This window comes from Neomonachus schauinslandi, chromosome 13, assembly GCF_002201575.2.
Source record: "Neomonachus schauinslandi chromosome 13, ASM220157v2, whole genome shotgun sequence".
NCBI classification, from domain to species: Eukaryota; Metazoa; Chordata; class Mammalia; order Carnivora; family Phocidae; genus Neomonachus; species Neomonachus schauinslandi.
The window spans coordinates 72,008,188-72,035,764 of record NC_058415.1 but is presented as its reverse complement, the minus strand read 5'-3'; the positions used below and the strand labels follow the sequence as shown (position 1 = coordinate 72,035,764).

The window sequence follows — 27,577 nt, the reverse complement described above, 5'->3', positions numbered from 1 at the left end:
TCTCTGTGTAGGTAGTGGAACCTGCGGGCTGGGGTAAGTAAACATCTCCGTCCCACTCTTTTTTCCTGTTGAGTTCCTAGAATTCCCTATTGTAGAACGTTTGCGCGTTGCTCCCCCGTCTCCTCTTGCTTAATAACTTCTGAGTCTTGCACTACGAAGAAAGTGAAAGCCAGATGTCCCGATCGATGCCTACCGGACCCTGCTTGTTCTTGGAGAGTTCGGAGATATGCTGGAAGGAAGGGCATGGCCTGTCTGCATTCGGGTGCACGGCATAGCTGCCTTAGCCGGGGCGGCGGCTGGCCAGGAAACTTTCAGGACTGCAAAACTGGAACAAGTGTGGAAGGAGATGAAAGACAGGGGTCGGAATTCGGTTAGACACGGGTGTGTGCAGGGAGAGGAGATGGGAGCCAGGGGCAAGTGTGCCTGGGGGCAGTGCACCCGGACATCTTCTGGTGGGTGGGACTCTCCCTGAACTTCGGTTGCCCGAGGCCATGTCCTTTGGTGGGGGGGAGCTTCTGGACTTCCAGCGAGGTTGGAATTCGCCCTTGGCTGCCTTTTTGGGAAAAGAGACAAGTAGAAAAACCCGGCTGAGGATCCGACCGTCGGGAACGCTCCATTTGCAATGCAAAAGTGTCCAGGGCACTGCTGTTACCCCCAACTGGGGTCGCCTCTCGGTGGGTGTCCAGTCAAAAGACACAACCAAGCCAAAGCATAAGAAAAGGAAGGGTTTTACTTGCAAGAGTAAAGGAGAACACCAGGGATATTTCCCAACGTAGTGTCACCCCGAAAAACAAAATTGGGGAAGTTTTAAGCTAAGGGTACGTGCATATTCATGAGGGGGTTCGCAAAAGAAAGTTCAGTATGGAACTGGGGCAAAGGTCATCCGAAATCAACAGAGTCCAGGTCCTAGTTGATTGAAGTCTTGAGAGCCAGCAAGGGTGGGCATCATCAGCTCCCTGACCAGTTCCCCCGGGGTTTGAGTGCTCAAACAGCCGAAGAACGTTCGTGAGATCAGTCTTTGCTTTTAAAACAGCGCTGGGAGTTTTACCACTGATTTGTTGCCTCTGATATTGTTGGGCTATTATCGGCCCCGTCAAAGCGATTAGTTTTTGCATTCCCTTTGTTTCCATAAAATCCTAAACTAAGGAGGTTCTTGCATTCCTTTGTAATTTTAACACCTAGAGGAAGTTCTGCAGGAAGGGAGCGAGGGCAAGTAGAGTCAGTAGGGCGTAGGTCACAAGAATAGCTGACGGCCTAAAATGACTTCTCCTGTGGCCGGAAATCTATGTCTCAGTTTTCTTTTTCGGGGGACCCCTAACTCTTTTCTGCTTACACTGCTGTGGGACCGTTGAAATTGCCAGCGACTGCAGACCCGTCTGCTGGACGTGGGGAAGGAGCGGCTCCCTCATGATGCAGGGGAGATCTGTCCAAGAAAATGTCCTGATCCCAAAGCTCAGGGCTGTCTGAATCATCTATTTTGGTTTCCTGTGGAGGCAAGTTTAAACCCTGGATTTCCCATTTAGTGCCAAAGTCAACTCGCCACTGAGCTGAGCAGTAGCGCCACGCCGGGGCGTTCAGGAGGCTGAGACTGTTTGCCTTAGAAAGTTGTTAAATCCGTCTGAAAGGTGTGCGTGCACTTCTATGCGGTTCTTTGTGTTTGACGCTCTCTCAGGATTCGCTTTATGTGAGGTGAGGAAGGGAATATTCACACACCACGGAGCTGTCCAGTGCCCTTGTGAAACCCCAGTGGTGGCTGGGAAGAATTTCGATGTCGGTTTTAATATTTTTCCTTGTCTTAGAGATTTCTGAGGAAGCCTCAGTTTCCTCATTTGTACCCTGTACACTGGCAATGATAATAATGCCTATCTTAAAATTTATGAGGGTAAAATGAGATAGTGCATATGAAGTGCTTAGCACAGGAATAGAAAGGTAGTAAATACCCAATAAATGTGTTGGCGTTAAATGATCATGAAGAGAAGTAGATGGTGAGTGGACCCTGCTGCCTGGCTTCCTCGCGGGGTCTAGGAAGTCATAATAATCCAGTTACGTCATGGCAGTTGACTACATGTTTACTGTGTTCCAGAAACTTCAGGATGGTTCATGCTAAGAGCTGGACCCTGAAGAAGCACTTTGAAGGCAGCCCTACTCATAGTAACTTTGAGTTAAAGACAGTTGAACTCCCATCCTTAAAAAATGGAGGTAAGTCATAAGATTTCAGCTGGAAAAGACTATCAGTTAGCCTTTGCTGCATAATAAACTACCTCAAACAACAATGACATCTAACAGCAATCATTTACTGGCTTACAGTTCTGTGGGTTAGCAATTTGGGCTGGGTTAAGTTGGTGGTAACTGTAGGTTTCATCTGGGTTGACCGTTTAATCTAGGTTGGACCTCACTCATTTGTCTGGTGGTTAGCAAGCTCTCTGCAGAGGTGCATGTCTCAGTCCTCTGGGTGGCCTTTCTAGCAGGCTGTGAGATCTGTCTTTGCAGTGGTCCCACTGATCTAGAACAGTAGGTGTTGGCAAGTACTTTTCAAGCCTCTACTTATATCATGTTTGCTAATATGCAAAGCAAGTCACATAGCCAAGTCCGGGTTCAAGGAGTGAGAACATAGACTTCTTTTTTTTTTTTTTTTAAAGGTTTTATTTATTTATTTGACAGAGAGACACACAGCGAGAACAGGAACACAAGCAGGGGGAGTGGGAGAGGGAGAAGCAGCCTTCCTGCTAAGCAGGGAGCCCGATGGGGGGCTCGATCCCAGGACTCTGGAATCATGACCTAAGCTGAAGGCAGACGCTTAATGACTGAGCCACACAGGCGCCCCGGAGACATAGACTTCTTGATGGGAGGAGTGGCAAGGAGGCCCCACACAGCGATGGGAGGTATTTGTGACAATTTTGCAATCTTCCACAGAGACTTTTTCAAGGTTTTCTGTTTGAAGCCTTGATGTCATGTGGGAGGAGGATCCCTCTGATTTCTTTCATAATTGAAATGGTACATTGTTCCTGACTTTGACAAATGCTGGGGAGGATTTCCTCTCTGTCCTGGCAAGCCTGGTGATGGGGTAAGCAAGGGGGTAAGCAGGGCCTAGCAGCTGTGTGCAGATTTCAGATTATCCTGTGCACAGACAGGAGGGAAAAAGTCTCCTCCTTTGTTGAGGAGTCTCCCATCCCATGGGGGGAAGTGGAAGGACAAGGCAACCCCTAAGGAAATCTAGGGGAGAGAAACAGCGGCACCACTGTAACGTGTTTGGAGATTAGCTTTGTAGAGCAGACCATATGGGGTATTTTCAGGTAGGAAGGCAGGCTTTGAGAAAGGGGCATGCAGTCAAAGAGCTTGGCCAAGTTCAGTCCCATCTAAGTTGGGATAGACAGCCAGGAGTCCGGTTCAAAATTCCAGAGAATGTGTGCATGAGGATCACTCCAGCAAAATATATATTCTTTAATACTAATGGGGGCTGTCAGTGAAACCTTATATGAGCACTGTAATATAGTGATTACAAATGTGGCCCTGAGCAAGTTCCTTAACCTAAGCCTAAGTAAAATGGAAACAATAGTTGTTGGGAATATCATGTGAAATAATCCATGTAAAGCATGGAGTGAGTTCTAAGTACATAACATGATGATGATGGTGATGGTGAGGATGATGATAATCGGGGCTGGACCCCTCTTGTTGTCTGTCTCTTTAATAGCAAGCGCAGAAGGGCAACCGTGAAGCAGAAAGATAATCTTATTTAGAATGTTAATTTTGAGTGCTTATTTAGAATGCCAAAGTCAAGGAAGGCATCAAGCCTTGAGTTTCTAATTGCCTATGGAATGCTTTATTTTATAGAGGTCCTGCTGGAAGCTCTGTTCCTTACTGTGGATCCTTATATGAGGTATGATTTTCCTCCTAAAAATTCATGTGTTGTGCTTTGGATCCTGTTTTGAAATAGTCCATCTTTTAAAATATCCAACTGATTGTCTCTTCCCCCAGTTGTCCCAGTATAATATCAGCATTAAGATTCATGGTTGCTCATCTTTGCCAGCAAAGGTTTGAGAAGTTTGATGAGGGATTACCTTGGCTCCATTATTTGACCACCATTTCCTCTCTTAATGTGCATAATTTGCCTCTCATTGCTCCCCAAAAAGTAAAAGACTAAAGAAGCCCAAATCCAATTTGTCCATTTCACTACTGACAACTAATTTGGGTAGAGGAAGATGGTAAGACTAAAATAAGCTTTTCTTGCCTTCCATTTACCTGTATTCTTTTAATTTAATCAAATATTTGTACTCAGTAAACAATCCAGGGAAGGGAGGGAATGAAAGCCTTTATGGGGCACTAACTTCTCAGTAATTTTTGCCTATTGATAAATAATGTAGTTGTCATTCTTTAAAATAATTGTTTTCAGAACTGATCAATAGAGATTCAAATCTAAGGTAAAAAAATGTTTCCAAATGTTAACTAGCATCCCTTTTTATGTGGCTGGTATGATTCTGCGACAATAATTCTAATTTGTAAATTTTTCTTTTCCCCCTACAATACCAACCAATTCTCTAATACCAGCTGGTTGTCCTACAATTCAGTTCTGACACTATCTAACTGTAGATCCCACAAGTGAAGGTGTCAGTCTTACAAGACTGCCCCTCCCCACACTTCTGATGCCAATCCCAAGTCCACATTGTTACCTCTACTTCTGACCAACAGGCTATAGATCCGAGGCTCCAAAGACCCCCTCCTTGGGTTCAATTAATTTGCTAAAGCAGCACATAGAACTCAGGAAACCAGTTTACTCACTAGCTTACTGGCTTATAAAAGGGTATGATTTGGAAACAGTCACATGGAAGAGATGCGTAGGGCAAAGTATGTGGGAAGGGGCAAGGAGTGTCCATGCCCTCCCCAAGGACACCACTCTCCCCACCTCTCCTCATGTTCACCAACCCAGAACCTGTCCTTTTAGGGTTTTATGGAGGCTCATTACATAGGCATGATCGATTAAATCATTGACTATTGGCAATTGATTCAACCTCTAGCCCCTCCCCACTTCCTGGAGGTCTGGGGAGGGGGCAATGAAAGTTAGAGCCCTCTAATCATGTGGCTGGTTCTGGCAACCAGCCCCCAACCTTAGGTGCTTTCCAAAAATCACCTCATTAATATAACAAAAGATGCCTTTATCACTCTCATCACTTCGGAAATCCCAGGAGTTTAGGAGCTCTATGCCAGAAACGGGATGTAGACAGAATACATTAGTTCTTACTCTAAATCACAATATCACAGCTAGTGATTTGAGAAACAAGTACCCAGTGGTATCTGGGTTATGTTTTAAAAGTTACTGGTAGAAACTCATCCACAATGGAGCATGATGGTAAGATTCTCATATTCATTTCACAGAAAAATGCTATCAGAATGCTTCTCTGGGGTCACAGCAGAACTACCTCTAACATCTCTCCGCTTGCATTTCACCCAATTATTTTGCCTTTATGTATCAGCACACACTTTTCCCATTGATTTTCCATGTGGCCTGAAACTCAAGATGGTTTTCCCCAGATGCTCTTTTTTTTCTTTTTAAGAGAGAAAGTGCATGCACGCAAGCAAGAGAAAGGGGTGGGGATGGGGGCAGAAGGAGAGGGAGAGAGAATCCAAAGGCAGGGTTTGATGACCCAGTCAAAATCAAGAGTCAGATGCGCAACCAACTGGGCCACCCAGGGGCCCCTCCCCAGATGTCCTTATTTATTAAGAATGGATTTTTTTTTTCAGAGTGGCGGCCAAAAGATTGAAGGAGGGTGATATGATGATGGGACAGCAAGTGGCCAGGTATTTCTGTGTGTCTCAGTGCTTGAAAAATATGTCTCTCCTTTACCTCCTTCTGGGTCCACCTCTGTCTATCACCCCTACAGTTTCTTCAGTCCGTGTGATTCACTCACTGATCTTAGAAGCAACTTGGGAAATCTTGCCCCTTTCTTGACTAATTGGAAAGGAGGGAAGCCTGTGAAATTGACATCGTTGCAACTCTTAAACTTAAAAAATTGTAATTGTCCAGTTTATGACTATGGCAAAAATTCAAATAAATCAAAAATTTGTATCTTGGAAACTGAAAGTTCCCTTATCTTAATCTGAACCTTAGAGGTGACTGTTGTTAATGTATTATTCTTTCAAAAATTGCTTAGTACACAAATTAATATTTATAATTTTTCTTAAATAATGGGATTATATGCCTTTCAACAAATTGCTTTTTCTCACTTAATATGTTATGGATATCTTTTGTTGATAAAATGTAAATATACTACCTACTTTTTAGTGGCTACAGATTTTTTTAAATCAGTCCTTTCTTTTCTCCCAAAGATTTTATTTACTTATTTGAGAGAGACAGAGAGAGCACAAGTGGAGGGGGGAGGTACAGAGGGAGAAGCAGACTCCCCACTGAATCAGGGAGCCTGACACAGGGCTCGATCCCAGGACTCGAGAATCACAACCTGAGCTGAAGTCAGACGCCCAACCAACTGAGCCACCCAGGCACCCCTTAATGGCTGCCAATTTATCCCATTGTTACCTGCCATGTAACTAATCTACTCCTGGTAGCAACTGTTTCCAGTTTTTTCTATCACAAATAGTTCTGCAAGGAACATGTGTGCCTCTTTTTGTGCATGTCTGTGTATTTGCCTACTTAGATGAATATTGCTTCACATTAAATTCCCAAAAGTATAAATTCTAGGTCAAAGGAGATGCATATTTTATTAACTTATTTATTTATTTATAAAGATTTATTTATTTATTTTAGAAAGAGAGAGAGCACAGGGTTGGGAAGGGGCAGAGGGAGAGGGATAGATTCTTAAGCAGACTCTACGCTGAGCACAGAGCCCAACACGGGGTTCGATCTCAGCACTGTGAGGTCACGACTTGAGCCTAAACTGAGTCAGATGCTTTTTTTTTTTTTAAGATTTTAAAAATTTTTATTTATTTGACAGAGAGAGAGACAGCGAGAGAGGAAACACAAGCAGGGGGAGTGGGAGAGGGAGAAGCAGGCCTCCTGCTGAGCAGGGAGCCTGATGTGGGGCTCGATCCCAGGACGCTGGGATCAAGACCTGAGCCGAAAGCAGATGCTTAATGACTGAGCCACCCAGGCGCCCCTCGAGTCGGATGCTTAACCAACTGTGCCACCCAGGTGCCCGAGAGATGCACATTTTTTTTATTTTTTATTTTTTTTATTTTATTTTATTTTATTTTTTTTAAAGATTTTATTTATTTATTTGAGAGAGAGAATGAGATAGAGAGAGCATGAGAGGGGGGAGGGTCAGAGGGAGAAGCAGACTCCCTGCTGAACAGGGAGCCCGATGCGGGACTCGATCCCGGGACTCCAGGATCATGACCTGAGCCGAAGGCAGTCGCTTAACCAACTGAGCCACCCAGGCGCCCGATGCACATTTTTTTTAAATGAGCAATCATCTGATTTATAAAAAGATGCAACAATATTTAAAATGATACAAAATATCAATTTCAAAACAACTTCAAAAAGTGAGTGTATTTAACCATACTCAGCTCGTAACAGAGCAAATGGGTAAGAAGAATAATTCACGCTTATAGCATATTGCTAATATGAACTGGCAACAGAAAAAGTTGGTAAAGGAAGGCAGAGGAACTCTTATCTTTTAAGAATTAGGGGCGCCTGGGTGGCTTGGTCGTTAGGTGTCTGCCTTCAGCTCAGGTTGTGGTCCCAGGGTCCTGGGATCGAGCCCTGTATCCTGCTCAGCAGGAAGCCTGCTTCTCCCTCTCCCACTCCCCCTGCTTGTGTTCCCTCTCTCGCTGTCTCTCTCTGTCAAATAAAAAAAAGAAAAAAAGAATTAGAACCGAGGGGCTCCATTATCATCTGGCATCCACTCAATGTTGTACCTATGGTTAGAAATGTACATAATGGGAACTCTAGGGATCTTCCGGATTTGTCCTTTAAGGTCCTGGTCAACTTGGCCACAGTGTAACACTTGTGCTGAGTTACTCTCTGTACTAAGCAGTCATCTGCATAGGCTCCTTTGTGTGTGCATGGTAATGGTTCAGATCTTGACTCCTTGGCAATCCTTAGAGCCACTCAGTACTTTTGCCTCAGTTTCTCAGTTTGAGCCATTACACAGTCAGTTCTACAAGAGATACATTTGGCATACAGACAGTCCATCATTGACTGTACTAAGTCAAGTTTGGCTTGAATGGAAAAGTTGATAAAGTTGGTATCAACCAGGATGTGGTAAGGTGGGTCCAGCTCTGTGTTATATTGGAAGAATAAGCAGGGAGGATGTTGGGGGACTTTTCTTTCCTTGAGTGCACTGGGATCTTCCTTTTCTTTCTTTTTAGGTTTTATTTTATTTTATTTATTTTTATTTATTTATTTATTTTTTTTTAAGATTTTATTTATTTGCGAGAGAGAGAATGAGAGACAGAGAGCATGAGAGGGAGGAGGGTCAGAGGGAGAAGCAGACTCTCCACTGAGCAGGGAGCCCGATGCGGGACTCGATCCCGGGACTCCAGGATCATGACCTGAGCCGAAGGCAGTCGCTTAACCGACTGAGCCACCCAGGCGCCCCTCTTTTTAGGTTTTAATCTATCCTCTTTAAGCCTCTGATCTCGAAGACTAAGCATTCGCTTCATGGTAGCATACTTTCTTGCTTTCTTTTGCTTCCCTATGTTCATGCTGTACTCTTGTTTCTTCCGGAATCACCAACCCAATAGATGCACATTTTTTTTTTTTAAAGATTTTATTTATTTATTTGAGAGAGAGAAGAGACAGAGAGCACGAGAGGGAAGAGGGTCAGAGGGAGAAGCAGACCCCCCGCTGAGCAGGGAGCCCGATGCGGGACTTGATCCCGGGACTCCAGGATCATGACCTGAGCCGAAAGCAGTCGCTTAACCAACTGAGCCACCCAGGCGCCCTTTTTTTTTTTTTAAAGATTTTATTTATTTATTTGAGAGAGAGAATGAGAGACAGAGAGCACGAGAGGGAAGAGGGTTAGATGCACATTTTTAATTTGAAGTTTTGATGTCAAATTTCTCTTCAAAAAGATTGTATGAATATCCACTCCCACCAATAGCATATTAAAGAACTTGTTTCCTCATACCTATATGCCCATTGCTTATCATCTTGGCAATCTGAGATGAATTCACATTGATATTTCCATTTAACTTCCATTTCTTTCATTATTAGTGATGTTGACATTTTTTCCGTAAATTAATCATCAGTTTTCTTCTGTGAATTATGTTTATGTCTTTTCCTTTGTTCCTTTAGGTCTTTTTATCTTTTATAGTGATTTGTAAGATCTTCTTATATGTTAGGAATATTAGTGTTGCAAATATTTGGATCTTTGTTTATCTTTATCTTTCTCCCATGTCCAATCATAGTTTAAAATTTTTATGTGGGGGTACCTGGGTGGCCCAGTTGGTGGAGCGTCTGACTCTTGGTTTTGGCTCAGGTTGTGATCTGAGGATCATGGGATTGAGCCCCGCATCTGGCTCTGCCCTCAGCGTGGAGTCTGCTTGAGAGAATATTAAGCAGGCTCTGCACCCAGCACAGAGCCCGGTGCAGGGCTTGATCTTACAACACTAAGATCATGACCTGAGCTGAAATCAAGAGTCAGATGCTTCACAAACTGAGCCACCCAGGCACCCCTAAATTCATTTCAGTTTTAAAGGATTCTTACTAACATGGGAAAAAGTATGTCATATATACTAGTGTAATGTTGAGAGAGAAAAACTGGGTTACAAAACAAAGTGATTTCAATTATGTAAATACATATACATTTTTAAAAATGCATTTGTTTTTTTTAATTCCAGTATAATTAACATACAGTGTTATTAGTTTCAGGTATACAATATAGTGATTCAAAAATTTTATACATTATTCAGTGCTCATTACAGTAAGTGTACTCTTGGGGTGCCTGGGTGGCTCAGTTGGTTAAGTGTTTGCCTTCAGCTCAGGTCATGATCCCAGGGTCCTGGGATCAAACCCCACATTGGGCTCCCTGCTCAGCAGGGAGCTTGCTTCTCCTTCTCCCTCTGCCCCTGCTCCTGCTCTCCCTCGCACACATGCTCTCTCTCTAATAAATAAATTAGAATCTTTTTTTTTTTTAAAGGGGAGCGGCAGACAGAGGGAGAGGGAAAAGCAGGCTCCCCGCCAAGCAGGGAGCCCAATGCGGGGCTCGATCCCAGGGGTGCATATATCTTTTTGAATTAGTGTTTTCATATTCTTTAGGTAAATACCCACTAGTAGAATTAACTGGATCATATGGTAGTTCTTTTTTTAATTTTTTGAGGAATCTCCATACTGTTGTCCATAGTGGCTGCACCAGTTTGCCTTCTTATAATATGCCTTTTTTGAATATATCATTAAGATTGCCATAACACACCCCAAAATATTAGCAGTTATCTTTGTATTGTGGGATTAGAACTAGTATTTTTATTTCATACATCAAATTTTCTAAAATAAATGTGTTATATAACTTCACGATCAGGGGGAAGACAGTATAAAATGGTAACGGTGGGAGAAGGTGGGAGAAAGAAAATCAGCAAATGAGACTGAAAAGGAGCAACTCAGAGGGAGAGACAAAAATCCCAGTGAAGTCAGTATTATGGAAACCAATGAGGAAGTTTGGGTAGCTCAGAGTGTTGAATACAGTAGAAAGGTAAAATCAGATAATGAATGAAGAGTGTCCACTGGATTTTGCAATCAGAAGTTGTGACCTTAGTGGAGTAGAAGGCAGGTTGCACTGGAGAGAAGTGGGTGAGGACAGGGACAGATGTGGAACCAGTTCAGAGACTTCTTCTCTAATGGCCCGTATTTTCTCTCAAGGAGGAGGAGAAACCAGGAGCGAGGGATGGAGAGATGTGGTGGGGTATTTAATCATGGAATATTAACTTCAGTGCCCTTTTAGGAAACTACCCATGCAGCATCCCAACTCCCTTGAAAGAGGTTTCCCATGTCTTAATGTGCTTTATCTTTCAGAGTTGTGGAAAGTAAAAATTCAGCCTTCCCAGCAGGAACTGTGGTAGTGGCTTTTTCAGGCTGGACGACACACTCTATTTCTGATGGGAAAGATCTGGAAAAGCTACCCGCAGAGTGGCCAGACACGGTACCGGTGTCTTTGGCTCTGGGAACAGTGGGCATGACAGGGTGAGTTTCATGGGTATATTTCATTTGTTTAAATACCTGACATTCTGGTTTTCCAAAATAGTTTGTTCAGAATGTGGTCAACAAGAAGAAACTTGAGGCAGTCTAGGCTCAGGGGCTGGTTAGAGTAGATGGTAGGACTAAGAAGGGAAGAAGATGGACTAGAGTTAGCCTTGGACTGAAGGAAAGAGGGAAAATGAGGCCAGAGACCCTCCAGTCCAGAGAGCAACAGAGCAGAGAAGCATGGGGCATGACCCCTCCCTAGCAGCTGGCAAATGGTAACACAACAGAACCAGCTCCCTCCATCTCTGGAAGTGTCTTGGCTTCACTCCTTACTCATCTCTACCTCCATTTCAGAGTTTAAAAGGGGGAAAAGAATTCAGTCTACCTTGGCTTTTCTGTACTGTCTCTCATTCCCCACCTTTCCCTATGCACATCTGAATTTCCTGAGGTATAAAGGGATCTGAGATTATTTAAATTGAGATGAATCATAAATATGGTTGTACAGTCACTCAGCTTGACACAGACTTGAACTACTCAGGAGTTCCTTGGCCTTATCCCTCAGGAAGACTCCTGGGTCCGTTCATCCTGTCTCAACTGAACTTGGGATCTCAAGTTTTCTTTTATGGTCTGGAGAAGCAAGGTCAATTGAATTCCTTTTGTTGGAGTCCCCCCAAAACATTTTTAGTCTGGAATTCATGAATTTCCTTTCTCTCTCCAAGTTGTATGATCTTTCATTTCTTCCATCTTTCCTTCCTTCCTTCCTTCATCCCTTCCTTCCTTCTTTCCTTCCCCCCTCCCTCCCTTCCTCTTTCTTTTTCACACCTCAAAGGACTTCTAAAGAATGAAATGGAAATATATACCTCAAACGATCAGCCTCTAGCAAAAACCAGTCCCCTATACCCCAAGTTCATATTGCACTCAGAATATGAACTCCTCAGAATTGCCATGGCCAAGAGACAATATTGGAATTTAGAGGATGCTTAATACCTTACTTTCAATAAGTGGGCACTAAAAAGAATTATAGCACTTCCGAGTCCTGCCTGCTTGCCCTAGACCCTCTGCTAGTGAGAGGTCTTCCTCCCACCTTGTTATTCCACCTGTCTTTCTCTCTAAATTGTGAGCCAGGTGGAAGAAGGCAGGGGTGAAGGGAGACATGAGGAAACCTTGAAGCAAGTCTCCCATGACTTAGTTGGGGAGAGAGTAATCTATAAAATAGTAGGAGATTTGAATCCTAAAATAGAGGGTAATTTATTCATTTGTGTAGACTCCTCATTCCCCTGTTCCAAGCCCCTGAGGAGTGCACTTTTACTCCAAACAATCAACTTTATATCAGTGGTTCTCACTGATTGAGGAGAAGGAGTTATGCTATGTTTCTAACCTCCTCTAGTGACACACTACCCATTCTTTGAGCATTCCTTACCAGTGGCCTGGGTCAGCCCTTCAAGAACACTGGAACTTCTGCTATAGACTATCAAAGAAGTTGAACTTTAAAACCTCGGGTGTTGCTGCTGTCCAGGCTCCAGAGATTTAACATTCCTCCAAAGTTTGCATGACTTCCTTCATCGGACCTTTGTTTTCTCTGTTAAGCTGGAGGTGTTTATGTGTTTTGCTCTCCAACCTGGTATTGATTGAAGTCCCCCTTAGACCAAAATGTGCCTTTAATTTTTCCTCTAAGATTTCTTTACTGTTGACTTCTCCATCTTACCTCCTTTCCATTTTTAGAAGGATGTGATGTGTGGGAAAGGCCTTGTGTATCTTGGGTCAGTAGGTCTAACTGAAAGCTGATTTTAGAATTTTCTAGGACAGAGATTGGGGTGGAGGGTACTGATTGTCATGGGTAGGATGACAATCAGAAAATGCACCTTCTGCTTCGCATTTGAGGTTTTGCTAACTTGTCCAGCACACTCAGCCTTCAGCATTAATGAAGGCGGCAGTTTTCAGTTGCTTACATTCATAAGAATCACCTAGTTGTATAAAATCCAGGTGTTCACATTCCAGCGTTTCTGAATGAGTGTGTCTGAAGTGGGGCCTTGGAATCTGAATTTTTCATAAAACTCCAGGTGATTCTGAGGCAGGTGGTGCTCCATCAAACTTTCAAAAAACAATGTGGGAATATTAGCTTTTGGGTCCTCAGAAAGAGTGCAGATTTCTGTGCCTTTCACTGCCTCACCTTCAATGTCCAACCCTAATGGATCCCCAGATATACTCAGAAGCAGATGTACAGTTTCCGTTCATATAGAAATAACTTTACATGAATTTGTCTGAAATTTTGCAAGTGGCTTAGCAATCGCCATAGTGGATATAGATTTCATTGGCTCAGACCCAGGGGTGCAGAAACATAACTTAGAATTTTTCTACTACCGTACATCATTTCTTTTTTTTAAACTTTATTTTATTTATTTATTTTTAAAGATTTTATTTATTATCAGAGAGAGAGAGACAGAGACAGAGAGAGAGTGCACAAGCAGGGGGAGTGTCAGGCAGAGGGAGAAGCAGGCTTCCTGCTGAGCAAGGAGCCCAATGTGGGACTTGATTCCAGGACCCTGGGATCATGACCTGAGCCAAAGGCAGACGCTCAACCGACCGAGCCACCCAGACGTCCTGACTTTATTTATTTTTTGACAGAGAGAGAGATAAAGAAGAAACACAAGCAGGGGGAGTGGGAGAGGGAGAAGCAGGCTTCACTCTGAGCAGGGAGCCCAATGCGGGGCTCGATCCCAGGACCCTGGGATCATGACCTGAGCCGAAGGCAGACACTTAACAACTGAGCCACCCAGGTGCCCCTGTACATCATTTCTATCTCAAGCCTGCATCTTGGCTTGTGTAGTAAAACAGAGCCTCAGTTAAATTCAGTGATTTTTCATATTGTTTAGGTTTAAAACTCAGGATTTCCTTTTTTCCTCCCCCTAGGGTTGATGCAAAGTTCCAAGGGCTAACACAGATTCCGTGCCAGTAGAGGGGAGACAACAACTTCTTGAGCTTGATCTGTCTTAGTCTTATGCTGGTCTCCTTTTCCCACTGAGTCCTCAGCCACATCGCCTTCCAAGCTGGCCATCCAAGCTGGTGGCTTCTTCACCCAGTACTTGTCAGTACTGTCTGAGCTGCATCTTTGTAGACCCTGTATTCTTTCCTTGACAGCTAACTTCGACATCTCATTTGGGATGAGATGGGGAAATTTCAGTTCTTCCATCCCACTTAGGAGCCATGGAAAACTCCAGGTGTTTCCCTGGGAACCTCTTATGCCTAGACACTGCATACCATTATATCTGTTCTGTGGCTGTGGCACCATGATGACATGGAGGCTTTCCTCATGAAGCTCACCCTCTCCCTAGGACACACATGGAATGAGACACAAGCTCTCTGTTCTAGGATCCTCAGAGTTTATCTTCTTTTGCTCCTGAGACTTGGCCTAGGGGTAGACAAAGTGCAGCTCCTTTCCAACCAACTCTCAATTTCTTCTCTAGTTCCCATCATCTTTATTCCTATTTAAGAGTGAGGAAGGGGGAGGTGGACCCACTTAGTGGCTGGTAATATTCATTTCCTATATTTTTTGTCTTTTATTTGGACCCATGGCACTGGGCTATTGAGAAGGCCTTCAGGATGTATCTGAAGCAACAAAGATATAAATAAAGATTTATAAGCAACAAATCTATCCACAGATCTTTGATTTTCTTCCCCCAGGTTAACAGCCTACTTTGGCCTACTTGACATCTGTGGTGTGAAGAGTGGAGAAACAGTGATGGTTAATGCAGCACAGGAGCAGTGGGCTCTGTGGTGGGGCAGATAGCTAAGCTCAAGGTAAGTGTCTCTTCAAGTACCAAACATTTACTCAATACCCACAGTGTGCACTGAGAATACAACAGTCAACAGAGCAGAACTTCCCCAGTCTCACGGAGTTTAGTTTAGTGGGTCTTGTTTAGAAGTTGAAGATACATTAAGAATATAAGAGATTTCTGAAGAGCTACTCTCTGTGTTCCAATACAGTCTCTAGTCTCATCCCGAAAGTGCTTTTCAGAATGCTTTCCAGTTCCTCTATGATTAGACAGGATCTAGTCCAATGCTTTAGCCCAAATGAAAGAATAAGGGGGCAGTCACTGGGAGGGCTGACAGTCCCAGAGCTGAGCCCAAATTATAGTCTAAAGGACCACTGTACCAAAAGATAGCATGCAAGTCACTGCAAGAGAAGCCCAAAAATAAAGAAACAAGAGAGTCAAATAAAAAGGTTGTCAAGCCAACAAGTTAAAACAAGCTGCAAACCACATAACCAGAGACCGGAATCTGTTGGTTGGTCAGAGGCAGGCTGAAGTTACAAGTTGGATTGTAGGCTGATTCAGGGACTAATTTCTCCTATGGGCCTATTGGCCTATTGTGGTATCTTCATATATGTGAGCACTTTGGGTGTTCTTGGGGAACCTGACCATACTAGACTAGGAGGGGGGTTGGTCCATGCTTTTGGCTTATAAATGGTTTCCATTTTTTTCTCCTCATTTAGGGCTGCAAAGTTATTGGAGCAGCAGGATCTGACGAAAAGGTTGCCTACCTCAAAAAGCTTGGATATGATGTTGCCTTTATTTTTTTTATTTTTTTATTTTTTTAAAGATTTTATTTATTTATTTGACAGAGAGAGACATAACGAGAGAGGGAACACAAGCAGGGGGAGTGGGAGAGGGAGAAGCGGACTTCCCGCCGAGCAGGGAGCCCGATGCGGGGCTCGATCCCAGGACCCTGGGATCATGACCTGAGCCGAAGGCAGACGCTTAACAACTGAGCCACCCAGGCGCCCCAGTGATGTTGCCTTTAACTAGAAAACAGTAGAGTCTTTGGAAGAAACTTTGAAAAAAGCCTCTTCTGATGGTTAGGATTGTTACTTCGATAATGTGAGTACAAATTGGACTTAATATCTTACTTTCTAACAAAGTACTATACAAGAGAATATGCTTCTAAAGTTTCCACCTAAAATATGTAAAGAAAGTACATATGCTTTTAAAAAAAACAGGCTTATTGAGATACAATTTACCCATTTTAAAGTGTTGAACCTAGTGGTTTTTAGTATATTCCCAGAATTCTACAACCATCACCACAATCAATTTTAGAACATTTCATTATCCCAAAAAGAAATGCTGTACTCATTATAGTCACTCCCCATTTACCCCCAAAAGTGGTCTTTTGTAACTAGCTTCTTACACTATACATTAGCATGTTTTCAAGTTTCATCCATGTTGTAATGTGTCTCAGTGCTTCATTCCTTTTTTATGGCCAAGTAATATTCCATTGTATGGGTATACTACATTTTATTTATCCATCCATCAATTGATGAGCATCTGAGTAATTTTCACTTTTTGGCTATTATGCTTTATGTTGCTATAAACATTCATGATCAACTTTTTGTGTGGACATATGTTTTCATTTTTCTTGGGTATATACCTCTACATGGAATTGTTGGGTCATGTGGAAACTCCATATTTAACATTTTGAGGAACCAACAAACAATTTTGCAAAATGGCTGCACTATTTTACATTCTCACCAGCAATGTATGAGGGTTCCAATTCCCTACATCCTCACCAACACTTACGGTCTATCATTTTTATTATGACTATCCTTGTGGGTTTGAAGTAGAATTTCACTGTGGTTTTGATTTGAGTTTCCCTAATTACTAATGATACGGAGCATCTTTTCATTTGTATATCTTTGGAGATATGTCTGTTCAAATCTTTTGCCCATTTTTCAATTGGGTTATTTGTTGAGTTTTAAGAGTTCTTCATAAAAGTTCTGATAAGCCCCTTATCGGATGTAGCCAATCCTCAATATTCCTGGTAGTTATGTTCTATCAAGTCACACATATGTACATGTTTCACCTAGATTACAGTCTTAAATCCTAAAAACAACTCTTCCTACAGCTTCTATTTTCTTTATTTTTCAAAAGAGAAAAGGAGGTTCAGAAGTGGTAAGAAGCTTGCCTGAGGCTGCCCCACAAACTCATTCTCCCAGATTTGGGAGAATCCCATCCAACCAGCCCCGGAGCTGGAGCTTTTTGAACTACTCTGCACTGCCCCCTACTGCCTTCCCTCCCGGGTAATCTCTGGGAGAGCTGAAAAAGGAACACAGACCCTCGGCCTTTGCTGACCTTAGCTGGGAAATTTGTGTCTCTTTTGCAGTTCTAGGCCTGTCTCCAAATGAGCAGGCAAGCTCTGTGAGTGTTGATTTGGGGGTTATAAATAAATGTTAACAAGTAGTCCCATTCTCAAATATGGAATACACTAATAAAGAGGATTGACTATATGGTTTGCAGTTCTTTTCTTCTGTTCTGTGAGTTGTCTTTCACTTTCTTTTTTGCTTTTTTCTTTCACTTTCTTGATGGTGCCCTGTGAAGCACAAAAGTTTTAAATTTTGATGAAGGCCGATTTATTTCTCCTTTTGTTGCTTGAGCGCTTGGTGTCATGTCTAAGAAGGCCTTGCCTTATCCAAGGTCACAAAGATTTACTCCTATGTTTCTTCCTTTTTTTAAAAAGATTTTATTTATTTTTGACAGAGTGTACAAGTAGGGGAAGCAGCAGGCAGAGGGAGAGGGAGAATGTGGGGCTCCATCCCAGGACCCTGGGATCATGACCTGAGCTGAAGGCAGACGCTTAACCCACTGAGGCACCCAGGCGCCCCTCCTATGTTTTTTTCTAAGAGTTTTATGGTGTTAGCCAATACATTTTAAGTTAATTTTTGTGTATTGCCTAAGAAGGGGTCCATACCCCTCCTTTTCCATACCCAGTTATTCTACACCATTTATTGAAAAGACTATTTTTTCCTCCTATTGCATTGTTTTGTCTTGTCGAAAATCAATGGACCATAAAATAAGGGTTTATTTTATTTTATTTTATTTTAGAGTTAGTTCAAGTTAGTTCTATTGATCTATATTTCTGTTCCCACACTGTCTTGATTAATACAGCTTTGTAGTAAGTTTTGAAATTGGAAAATGTGAGTCCTCCAACTTTGTTCTTGATGTGGCTTTTGAGTATTTTTTCCATGCTCTTGGATAGGGGCAATGAAAATTGAACTGATCAGAGAACTCCAAAATAAAGTAAAAGGTATAAGTTATATATGGTATGTTCCTACAAATAGAAATTACCAACCTCTCCTACCTTTTTCCAACTGCAATTTTCTGCACTGCTGTGCTAATTCAATCAGGTTTTTTTTTTACTTCTAGAATAAATTTTGTGAAATGATGGTTGTGACTTACTGATTCTCCTGAATCTTCTAGTGTTTAGATTATTTAAAGTGGGTTTTGTTTTCTTCCTGTCTGTATAGGTAGATGGAGAGTTTTCAAACATTGTTATCCCCCAGATGAAGAAATTTGGAAGAATTGCTATATGTGGGGCCATCTCTACGTATAATAGTACTTGCCCTCTTCCCCCAGGTAATGAGCTCATGCACATGATCACAGATGTAGAAAGACTGGACAAGAAGAATATTCACGGATATGGTATAGGCCAGTGACTATCAAAATGTTAAAAAGACTTCCTGATATTCTTGATGAAATAGTGTTTATTAAACTAAAAATATGTAATTTCATATATTTGTACTAAATAGCTTACTTTACACTTTGATACTGAGAAATAACAGAATCTGAAAATATAAAAGAATGTTGATAATTTTTTAAGTTTTAGTTTTTTACCTATTGTTTTGGGCAAAGTTGTAAAAAGGCAGCCATGATTTGATTTAGAAACAGAACACCTTTGTCTGGCTGGTGCAATATGAGGGTTCTTTAGGATATTCGAGATGTTGCTGGAGGTATGGGGTGGGGGAGAGGATGACTTGGGTGGGTAAAGGGAACAACAGGCTGCCATGTCCTTTCATGGTAGTGGGCAGTGCTTCTGAGAGCAGCAGGACACACTGGCTCCCCCAAACTGACAATTTCCATGGAAAGGGAAAGGAGTGTGCATTTCCCCTCTGTTCCTGGATTGTCCTTATTTTGATTCTCCTGTGCCTCTGTCCCCCACCTCTCCACTCTCCTATGCAGAGACCACCCCCTCCCCTGTCCATACCACAGAGGTCCAAAAGCAGTATCACCTAGAGAACTATATTCCTGAAGTCCTACTTCTCTGAGAGACATTGTACAAGGCCTCTTATTTTATGGATGGGGAGATGAATGGCAAGAGGACCAGAGGCTCTTTAAATCCTATTAGCAAGACACTCAAAGGATGGGTCTTCTGAACTCCTCATACAGAGTCCTTCTCTACTACAACAATTATTTTTTTTTAAGATTTTTTTTTTTTAAGATTTTATTTATTTATTTGACAGAGAGAGAGTTAGCGAGAACAGGAACACAAGCAGGGAGAGTGGGAAAGGGAGAAGCAGGCTTCCCACTGAGCAGGGAGCCCGCTGTGGGGCTCGATCCCAAGACCCTGGGATCATGACCTGAGCCGAAGGCAGACGCTTAACGACTGAGCCACCCAGGTGCCCCTTTTTTAAGATTCTTATTTTATTTTATTTTATTTATTTTATTTTATTTTATTTTATTTATTTTAGAGAGAGGGAGCTGGTGGTGGAGAGGGGCAGAGGCTGAGGGAGAGAATCACAAGCAGACTCTGAGCTAAGTGCAGAGCCTAACACGGGGCCCGATCCCACAACCCTGAGATCAAGACCCAAGTGGAAATCAAGAGTCAGTCACTAAACCGACTGAGCCACGCAGGAGCCCCTCAAGACTACAATTCTGTGCTGTTGGTGAGATTATAGATTTACCTGTGGTCCAAAAAAATGAGAAAAAAGAGCAAAAAGGAATCTTGGAGAGTGTCATCGGGATCTGGGATGATAACTGTAAATAAATTGGGTATTCATTCTGTGATGTCTTCACTCATGGGAATGAAACCCTACAGCCCTGCTAGTTAACAACCCCACAACTGCATTGAGACAAGTGAGCGAGAGTGGAAGGGGCTGAGAAAGGACAGCTTGTAGATTCCCTCTTAGTTCTGAAAAATCAAAGACACTACCTTCTCTAAGAAAACTCCAGGTGCACTTGGCAGTCTTATTGTTCAGGACTTTTTTCTCCTATATTTTCCTAACTGATGCTAAGCTAGAATCATGGGAAATCTTCTGTCTGCGCATTGAGCAAAGCTCCAGGATGCATTTTCTTGACCATAGTCCAATTAGGTACAGCCAAATATTTTGGATCCAGTAACTTGATCTAGCCTTTTTAGCAATTAGAGTTTGGAAGTTCAGCTGCTCAGATAGGTCTTTGAGGACATCAGCTGGCTTTGTCCATCCATTTTAGATGAGATTCTGCCCTGCCTCGGATCTCCAGAAATTCTGACATATTTCATTGTTAGGATAGGTCAGGGGTAATTAATTATTTCCCTGGCTTTAATGCCACATTAAAATGCCACATTTTTTTTCTTTGATGGGTTTTAACTATATTTTATTTTATTTTTTAAAGATTTTATTTATTTATTTATTTATTTCAGAGACAGAGCATGTGAAGGGGGAATGAGGCAGAGGGAGAGGGAGAAGCAGACTCCCCGCTGAGCAGGGAGCCCGACATGGGGCTCAATCCCAGGACCCTGAGATCATGACCTGAGCTGAAGGCAGACACTTAACCAACTGAGCCAAACAGGCGCCCCAACTTTTCTAAAATATAAATTCAATTAATTAACATATAGTATATTATTAGTTTCAGAGGTAGAGTTCAGTGATTCATCAGTTGTATACAACACCCAGTGCTCATTCCATCAAGAGCCCTCCTTAATGCCCATCACCCAGTTACCACATCTCCAGCAACCCTCAGTTTGTTTCCTATGATTAAGAGTCTCTTATGGTTTGTCTCCCTCTCTGGTTTTGTCTTGTTTTATTTTTCCCTCCCTTCCTCTATGCTAAAATTGCCACATTCTTATTGCTCCCAATAAAGAAACTGTATTCCCATCAGAGTAGATAAGCCCAGAAATAGTATTTCATCCTCTTCCAGGATGAGGATATGAGGATTCCAGTCCTTAACCTAAAAAGAAATATGGTTGGTGTGGATCTTCTGAAGAAGCAGTCTTTCTGCAAGAGCAGCCTCGCATCTGGATGTGCCACTCTCCTGTGTCACCCTCACATCTCACTCATCTTGCATTAGTTTGTTTTGGTTTAGGACAAAGCCCTATTTTTCTGACTGCTCCTGTGACTTTCTTCAAAGTAGTGAGTGGGAACTTTCAGCTTAAGTGATGCCAGTCACCAAGGATGTCGCAAATAAATTCTGCCAGTCACCTTGCTCTTCTTCCTGAGCATTTTCACCTGACTTCCTGGAATTTTTCTTTTTTTTTTTTTTAATTCTTATTTATTTGACACAGAGAGAGAGAGAGAGACAGCAAGAGAGGGAACACAAGCAGGTGGAGTGGGAGAGGGAGAAGCAGGCTCCTGGCCGAGCAGGGAGCCCAATGCGGGGCTCGACCCTAGGACCCTGTGACCATGACCCGAGCCGAAGGCAGACGCCCAACGACCGAGCCACCCAGGCGCCCCTTCCTGGAACTTTTCACACTATGCTCATGGGTCATTCCCTCAGTTTCTGGTCCCTTAGGATGCTTGAGGAAACAAGCCAGGCAACCAACACAACCTTTTCTCTCTCACACAGTAGATAGAGTACCATCTTCTTAATAGGCCACAGGGTAGCCTGGGGCTTTTTCTAGGCTGGTGGTTCTCCAAGTGTGGGCCCAGGACCAGCAGCATCATCATCTCCTGAGAACTTGTTAGAAGTACAGATTCTTGGGACCCACTCCATATCCACAGTCAGGAATTGGGGGAGGGGCCAACGTCCTCTTTCCACAAGCCCTTTGTGTGATTCTCATCCACACTGAGTTGTGAGACCACTGTTTGGGCCAACTCCTGGTACCCCGAAATGGTGAGGTGGAGTTGCTGAGCCTCTTGATCATTCTCTCTTAGCTCTTGGGCCAGAGGTGGACACTAGCTTTTTTTATATCTGCTTTGAGAAGAGAACAGGAGATAGGGCTATGCCATAGAATGACTGCCATAAAAAAAGAACAAAACATGCGAAGTAAGACATAAAAAAAGAATAAAACATGCGAAGTATCAGGAATATCAGGGTATTTAAGCCTGAGTAGCCCAGAAACACTTCCACAGGTTATCTTCAGGACCTCTTTCTGTTCCATAGAACTGTTTGGGACGTTTTTGGTGGGTCTTGTTCCTGGCATGTGAAGGCTGAACATTCCCTGGCTGCCTGGCCTGGATAAGGGCTCTGAGGGTGGGTCAGTCTGATTGCTGCTGTGACAAATTATCTCAAGTTCAGTGGCTACAACAACACAGATTCATTGTCTAATAGTTCCGGAGATCAAAAGTCTACAGGGGGTGAGCAGGGCTGAATTCTTGCTGAAGGCTCAAGAGGAGAAGCTGTTAACTTGCCTTTTTCAGCTTCTAGAGGCTGCCTGCATCCCCTGGCTCGTGTCCCTTCCTCCATCCACAAAGCCAGCAGCAGGGTCTTCCAGTGTCTCTCTCTCTCTCACTCTGATCTGTGCTTCCATCATCACACATTTTTTCCTGCCTCTGACTCTTCTGCCTCCTTACAAGGGCCCTTGTCATTATATTGGGCCCACCTGAATAATACACAATAATCTCTTCAGCTAAAGGCTCTTAACTTGATCATATCTGAAAAGTCCCTTTTGCCACGTAAGGAAAGACATTCACAGGTTCTGGGAGTTCAGATACGGCCATCTTTGGGGACCAAGATTCTGCCTACCACAGAGGCCATGTTGATTTGTGGATAGCCCCATGGATCAGAAACGAGTGGAGAAATCTAGAACAGTGACGTGACTTGTACTGCTTGTGTTTTCACCACGGCCACCTCCCTGGACCCTGTCACCTAAATGTGTCCTCCTGTTCACAGGCCCACCCCCAGAGAATATTATCTATCAGCAGCTCCGCATGGAAGGGTTCATCGTCACCCACTGGCAAGGACAGGTCCGCCAGAAGGCTCTGAAAGACTTGCTGAAATGGGTCGTAGAGGTAATAGGCTCCAGAGCCCCTGTCCCCATTGCACACGAGATCGCATTCCCTCTCCACACTATAGGTTTCACCTGCACTGCAAATACAGGTGCATCTCACAGCTCCCCCTTCTAGAACAAAATCCCAGAGTTGTTTACACGCACCGTCTGCAGTTCCTCTTTTTCCATTCTTTCTCAAACCCACATATCAGGCTTTTACACTCTTGCCATTCTACCAAATTGCCTTTGTCAAGGTTGACGATGTCCTCCTGCTGTGAACTGCAGGGGTCAGTTCTTGGCTTTGATTGGCTGTGGCGAGTATCGGACAGAGGTGATCACGCTCTCCTCGGTACACTTTCTTCCCGTGGCTCTTGGTTTTCCTCGCAAATTTGTCCTCCTCAGAGGATCTCCTCTGCCAGCTTCTTTTCTGCTCTCTAAATTAATAATAGAGTGTCCCAAGGGACAGGAGTGGGCTCACTGGGCTTCCTTTCTTCTCTACCCAAGTCTGCCTATCCCTTACTTAGCTCAGTCAGGCTCTTGGCTTTAAATATCCTCCACATGCTGACAGCTCCTAAATGTCTGTCTCCAGCCTGGGTCTCTCCCCTGGGCATTCGGCCACTCAACAGCTGCACTTGGATGTGTAATACACATCTTTGACTCAACACGTCAAAAACTAAATATGTCTTGATCTTTCCTGCCAAACCCATTCCATATACAGACCTCACCATCTCAGTTATGGCAATTCTATCCTCCTAGTTGCTCAATCCAAAAACCTTGAAATCATCTTTGATTCCTTTCTTTCTCTCCTACCCACATCTCATCTGTCGGGAAATTCTGGTATCTCAACCTTCAAACTACCCGCAGAATCTGAGCAGCTCTCCCACCTCCGCTGCTACCACCCTGGTCCAGACTGCCGTCTGGTCTAGCCTGGATGTTGCAGGAGACCCTGTCTGACCTCCTGACTTTATGCCCCAACAGACCATTCCCAAAACAGCTGCCAGAGTGATCTTTTAAAGCATAAATCAAACCATGTAATTCTTCGGCTCAAATTCCTGCAAAACTCCCCCATTTCACATAGAATAAAACTTATAAGGCTGGGGCGCCTGGGTGGCTCAGATGGTTAAGCGTCTGCCTTCAGCTCAGGTCATGATCCCAGGGTCCTGGGATCGAGTCCCGCATCGGGCTCCTGGCTCAGCGGGGAGTCTGCTTCTCCCTCTCTCTCTGCCTCTCCCACTGCTCATGCTCTCTCTCTCTCTGTATCTCTGTGTCTCAAATGAATAAATAAAATCTTAAAAAAAAAAAACTTATAAGGCTGTACATGATCTGACCTCCATTACCTCTCTAATTTCATTTCCTAGTGTTCACCCCCTTGCTCACTCTGCCCAATCCCTCCCCACTTCCCTCTGTCCCTCTGTAACTGCTTCCTTAATTCGCTCATTCCCTGTAGAACTTTGTTAAAAACTACCTTTTGAATGAAGCAACTTTTAAAATGGCCCTATTTTATTTTATTTTATTTTAATTTTTTTTTTTAAGATTTTATTTATTTGAGAGAGAGAGAATGAGAGACAGAGAGCATGAGAGAGAGGAGGGTCAGAGGGAGAAGCAGACTCCCTCCTGAGCAGGGAGCCCGATGTGGGACTCGATCCCGGGACTCCAGGATCATGACCTGAGCCGAAGGCAGTCGCTTAACCAACTGAGCCACCCAAGCGCCCCAAAATGGCCCTATGTTAAATTGCAATCCCTCTTCATTCTTTTTTTAAAAGATTTTATTTATTTATTTTGGGAGAGAGAGAACATGCATGTGAGTGCGTGTGCATGCAAGCCAGGGGAAGGTGGGGAGAGGACAAGCAGCCTCTACACTCAGCGCGGAGCCCGTTGAGGGACTCGATCCCATGACCCTGAGATCACAACCCCAAGCTCACGACCTGAGCAGAAACCAAGAGTCTGATGCTTAACCGACTGAGCCACGCAGGCGTGCCTGCAATCCCCCTTCATTCTCAGTCCTCCTTATCTTACTTTTATCCTCAGCAGTTATCACCTTTTAACATAATGTATACTGTAATTCACTTATATTTATTGCCCATCTCCCTCCTGTGAGAATGTAACCTCCATGAAGGCAGTAACGTCCGTGCATTTTGTTTTCTGATGTACCCTCAGCATCTAGAATAGTGTCTGAGCCAACGTAAACACTAGATGAATATCGTTGAGTACATGCTGGAGGGGCATATATTCGTGCCGTGGCTCTTCCAGGCCCTAGGTTGGTGTCTTCTTAGAGCCACGGCCTTAGATCCATGGGAAGAAGCCCATCCCCTTGTCCTGTGCTGTGATACTTTCCCACCTTACACCACGTGGTTATTCAGGGTTACCCAGGGGCATTATTTTAGTTTTAGAGGGAAAAAGTGGTATCACACTTCTAAACTCCTGGCTTTATCATCATTTCCCAATTCAAAGAAATAAATTGCTCCTCTGGCAGCCGTTGGAGCTTGGTGTTTTTCCCAGTCCAACTCTTGGAGTGCTGAGCTGGGCTCTTTCCAGGAAGCTGAGAAGAGCTGAATGATTTTAAGTTCCCACTGTGGAGCCTCTTTGTCCCTGTTGTTGAAATCGGATCTAGCCCTCCCACGATCACAGCTGACGACAAGAAGCCACTGTGCTGGGGTCCCGAATGCCTCCTTCTAACAGAGTGGACCTAATGACAGTTTTGTTTTCAGTAACTAGTGAATTGGCCTAGTTTCTCTCTCGTCTACTTATTTTTTTTTCTCATCTCTTCCCCTTCTGAAAAATACACTTTTCTTTTAGAATAGTTTTTGATTTACAGAAAATTCACAAAGTTAGTACAAAGAGTTTCCATATGACCTGTATGCTGTACCTTAATTTACCATATTATCAACACTTTTATGTTAGTATTCATCTTCAACTTTGAACTTTTAAACTTTGGGTTACAGCTTTTAACCCCTTTCCAGGTTCTTTGCCTCTTTAAGAACAGGAAAGAGCTGGGGCTTTCTAGTCAAGAGTTCAAATCCCAGCTCCTATGCATATTAATTTGTTGAGTGACCCCCACCCCCAGGCAAATAGTCCCTCCATAAATCTATACCGGGTGCTAAGCCATCACTGGAATACATTAAGAAAGTAAGTGGTATCAGGTAACTTCTGTCTCCACATAAGACCCCTTTTAAAAAACCTTGAAAATGTAAATTAGTTCCACTTAGTAGACTGCCTTGAAGTAGAAAGAAAAATGAAAAACCCTCACTAAATGAACCCTTCCCTCCCGTACTCCTAAGTGAATGTTCAACATATATCGAAAGAACCTGGGCTTGATTCGAGGACAAACTATTAGACTGCCATTGTATTTACATTTGCTGAACAGGCTCTGCCTCTTCAGGGGTCAAAGAGATAATGATGCTACGTCATGAAGCTACTGGAAGGATTAAAACAGATAATACCCTGCAAGGGGGCCCCTTTCTCCATCTTCTTCCATCTCTTCTGAGATCATTACATTACTAAACTTTTCCATATAATTTACTTAGAAATTGCTTAATCGCTTCCTGTGACATTTCTCCTATTATTATACTGTGATCTAACACCTATTATCAACATTCTATCTGTACTTTGTGGACCATGCCCCGAGGTTGACTATAAGTTCACGGAGGACAGGGCCTCCATCTTAGATTTCCCGGTTTCCCATAGTGTACCTGATAAATTTGTTGCTATGATGAGAAGAGTATATCATTTAGAATATGAAATTAATCTGTTATATTTGTTGTCATTCTGATACAGGGTAAAATCCAGTACCATGAATACATCACTGAAGGATTTGAAAACATGCCAGCTGCATTCATGGGAATGCTGAAAGGAGATAATTTGGGAAAAACAATAGTGAAAGTATGAAAAAAATGACACACAGAATCTAGAAATCATTTGAATAATTACTTAATTTCTTCTTAACCATTTAGTAAAAATGTATACTACCTTCATTATCTAAGAAATAGTCATTGTGATGAGTTTGATCTCCCTAATAAAACACATCTAAGTGGTATGTAATTAGAACAGGGAGTGAAAATTTCATAGTGAACAATGGCCAGTCACCTCACTCCCTACTACAACTCCTGGGTTGTGGTGCAAAATAATGGTTTGGAGTCTAAAAGTTTACTGCTTCTGTGACTTTGGAGTTCTGATTTTTTTTTTTTCCTGATCTGTAAAGTGAGGAGAGTAACATCTGCTTTATATACATATTATAAATTTATTTAAAACACCAGCATAGGGGCGCCTGGGTGGCTCAGCTTGGCTAAGCATCTGACTTGATTTCGGCTCAAGTCGTGATCTCAGGGTTGTAGTATCCAGCCCGGCATCAGGCTCCGTGCTCAGCGGGGAGTCCACTTGGGACTTCCTCCCTCTCCCTCTCTCCTTTTCCTCTCACCACACATGTGCTCTCTCTCTCTAAAATAAAAAATCATTAAATCTTCAAAACGAAACAAAAACGCCAGCATAAGGCCTGGT

The 27,577-nt window shown here is 43.1% G+C and overlaps 1 protein-coding gene and 1 pseudogene across 1 annotated transcript; one reads left to right on the top strand and one right to left on the bottom strand.

The window, feature by feature from the left end:
• Positions 1 to 27,108, top strand: PTGR1 (prostaglandin reductase 1). Its single transcript, XM_021691393.1, is given in 12 exon segments — positions 1 to 33; positions 2,084 to 2,199; positions 3,832 to 3,877; positions 5,737 to 5,793; positions 10,961 to 11,128; positions 14,810 to 14,880; positions 14,883 to 14,926; positions 15,621 to 15,689; positions 15,898 to 16,009; positions 18,430 to 18,534; positions 22,987 to 23,105; positions 26,858 to 27,108. Coding segments are annotated over 11 exon segments (1,008 nt in total). The 5' UTR covers positions 1 to 33; positions 2,084 to 2,093; the 3' UTR covers positions 26,969 to 27,108.
• LOC110581504 lies at positions 7,818 to 8,643 on the bottom strand (annotated as a pseudogene).
• Positions 27,109 to 27,577: the final 469 nt, after the last annotated feature.